This window comes from Trypanosoma theileri (assembly GCF_002087225.1).
Source record: "Trypanosoma theileri isolate Edinburgh chromosome Unknown TM35_Tth_132_V1, whole genome shotgun sequence".
Classification (NCBI taxonomy): Eukaryota; Euglenozoa; class Kinetoplastea; order Trypanosomatida; family Trypanosomatidae; genus Trypanosoma; species Trypanosoma theileri.
In genome coordinates, this window is record NW_021639974.1 from 8198 (window position 1) to 10850 (window position 2653).

At 42.3% G+C, this 2653-nt stretch overlaps 1 protein-coding gene across 1 annotated transcript; it reads right to left on the reverse strand.

Annotated features, from left to right (window-relative positions):
* Nucleotides 1-42: 42 nt before the first annotated feature.
* Nucleotides 43-2043, reverse strand: TM35_001321030 (surface protease GP63; the record flags this gene model as incomplete). Its single annotated transcript, XM_029031855.1, has 1 exon — nucleotides 43-2043. One exon carries the CDS (start codon nucleotides 2041-2043, stop codon nucleotides 43-45), a length of 2001 nt encoding a protein of 666 aa, XP_028876853.1.
* Nucleotides 2044-2653: the final 610 nt, after the last annotated feature.

Genomic DNA, 2653 nt, shown 5'->3' on the forward strand with positions numbered 1-2653 from the left:
GTGTTTATTATTCTGAATATGGATGGAGCTCTTATGGGACCATCACAAAACCAACAACACACACACAAGAAGTGCAAGAGGGGCCATGTAGGAGGTGACGGTGCTGCTGTCAGTACCCAACACATCCGTTCCATTTGCATTTTTGGATTCTTCTTCCACTTGGCTCTCAGTTAAGTTTGTCCCGTTCAAAACAGTGTTTGGGGACTGTATTGCGTCTTCAGGGGCTGCTGGAGCACTTTCCCCTTGTGTATTAGTGGACGTTTCATTCCCAGTATTTGCCACGCCACCGCTTACTTCCGGATTGGTGCTCGAGTTGTTCTGATCTTTGTTTTCCTTCTCTTCCTCCTCCTGTTTGGGCTCTTCCACCACATCCTCAGACACATTAACTACATTGTATTTAATATCGGGAAGATGATCAGTATTCCTCTCTTTCGTGCACACTTCTTCGTATTTGGGACAACGAATAATAGTTCCACTCTTGAACACTGAACCCTCCACATCATCGATAGTTACCTCGTCATCGCTGCACTTATGCCACTTATTTTCATCATAACCTTTGAGCTGTACACTCACCGTCTGCTTGTCCTTATCACACTCCACTTTTGCACAAATGCCTTGAACCTTCAGACCAGTTCCATTATTTCCATCGATTTCCACCGGTTCCGTCACATCCAGACACCGTGACATATTGCTCACAATACTTCCAGGCATCAGTGTCTCATCACCAGTCTCGCACATGGTCTGTTGAAACGGCTTAATGATGGGACACTCTTTCATCATTTCACTCTGTTCACCAACAGCTTCAAAGAACTTGTACCCATCGGGCATACCATGCGTGTTGTCGTCCTTGGAGCAGACACCAAGACCAAAGCGATCAGAGGTACACTGTAATGTGGACTCACCTTTACTTTCCTCGCACAAGATGTTAGGGAACTTCCCCAAGTCTTTTTTGATGATATCTTTGCACGTGCTTGTAAAGAGTTCACATCCAAATCCTTTCCCCCAACTCATGGGTTCTGCCATGTCGAAATCAGCTTGGTAGAAATCCATTGCATCAAATACTGCAAGCGTCAGTGCCGTGTAGAACATTCCAGTGGGTTCACCAGTGTTCTGACTCATCAACTCATCCTTTGCGATGCGCCTCTCCCACTCTGGGTGACTTGTACTGCCGTTATAACGCAAAATCATTCCCGCGTAACCTGGGCATTTGTAATACTCCACCATCTTCTTCTTCACATTGGTACTTAACACCACCTTGGTGGACCTGCTTTCGCCGTTCACATCGATTGGTAGGGTCCCAGAAAGAGAGGTGTCCACGAACTCCCCAAATCCAAGACCAAATGCAATAAAGCGTGCAGCCAAACGAATGAAATGTCTCGTGGCGTTGATCTCCTTCGGGACAAAACTGATGCGGGCAGATCTCGGTCGGTTTGGTTTTTTCTCATCATAAGTGCAAATATGATAATCTTGCCCATATGGCGAGAGACGCACGTAAAGCAAAAAATCAGCATCGGAAACACCATCCTTCAAATGCTCTTCGGGAACAAAGAACTGGTTGCAAAACTTTGCAAATATGTTTTCGGTGTTATAATAATCCTCTTTCCATAGCTTCAGTTTACCCTGCACTGGCTGCACTTTAAGACGATCCCTGTGCAATTTAATTGCTTGGGGCAGGAGGTCCTTAAAAAGAGTATGCATCCTCTTTGTTGTCATTTTATTTTCACCCTCACAGAGTTGTTTAAACTGGCTTTCAAGCTCCTTTTTCATGGCTTCAACTTCGTTGTACTCAGGGGGCATTTTTTTTGTATTGCAATAATTCATCACATCCTCCACATATTTTGTATACACAGCAAAACGGATGGGTTCCCATTTCTCACCGTTCTTATCATCAGCAGCAGGAGGAGTATCAGAGACGGTGTACGCCTGTAGAGCACTTTCTCCTTTCTGTGGTAACTGCTGCACAACAGCAGCCAAACACCCGCAGCTGCAGTACAACAGGAACAGTGCAGTCCACAGCAGATGATGCATGGAGTGTTTCTCCATTTCTTAATGGTGTGAATGTGTTTTTGTTTTTGTGTTGCTTTGCTAAGGTATACACACAGTTAAGAGAAAAAAAAACGAAAGAAAAGGGAGAGAATAAAAGGTAAGCATGAATGGATATTATATTAGATCTAGCAGATAATTAAACACATCTATACACATCAACAGTAATACTCTTAGAAAAAGAAGAATGATAGTTATGCCAAAAGTAGAATGAGAAAAGATATCAACACACCCTCTTGTGGTACACATACATACCAACAGTATCAACAACAATGCACTGTGAGCAGATTTGGTGTTTTATGGTGTTTGTAAAAAAATGCAGAGAATAACAAATAGTCATAATAATGAGTGCTGTACTGCCTTTAAACAAGTGAAAAAGACAGAAAGAACCCATGGAAAGAGTGAATGATACCATGTGTTCAGATCTGTCCTTTGTATTAGAAAAAGACTGTGTAACTCATGCTTGACTAACCTACCAAATCCACTTGATAATAATAATTTATTTTTTCTTTTTGCCCATCCATGTCAGTAGTAGAAGAGCATAATAAAAGAAAAAATACACATCAGAAGAGCCATGAAATAATAGAAGAGGGGATTATATGAAATATTC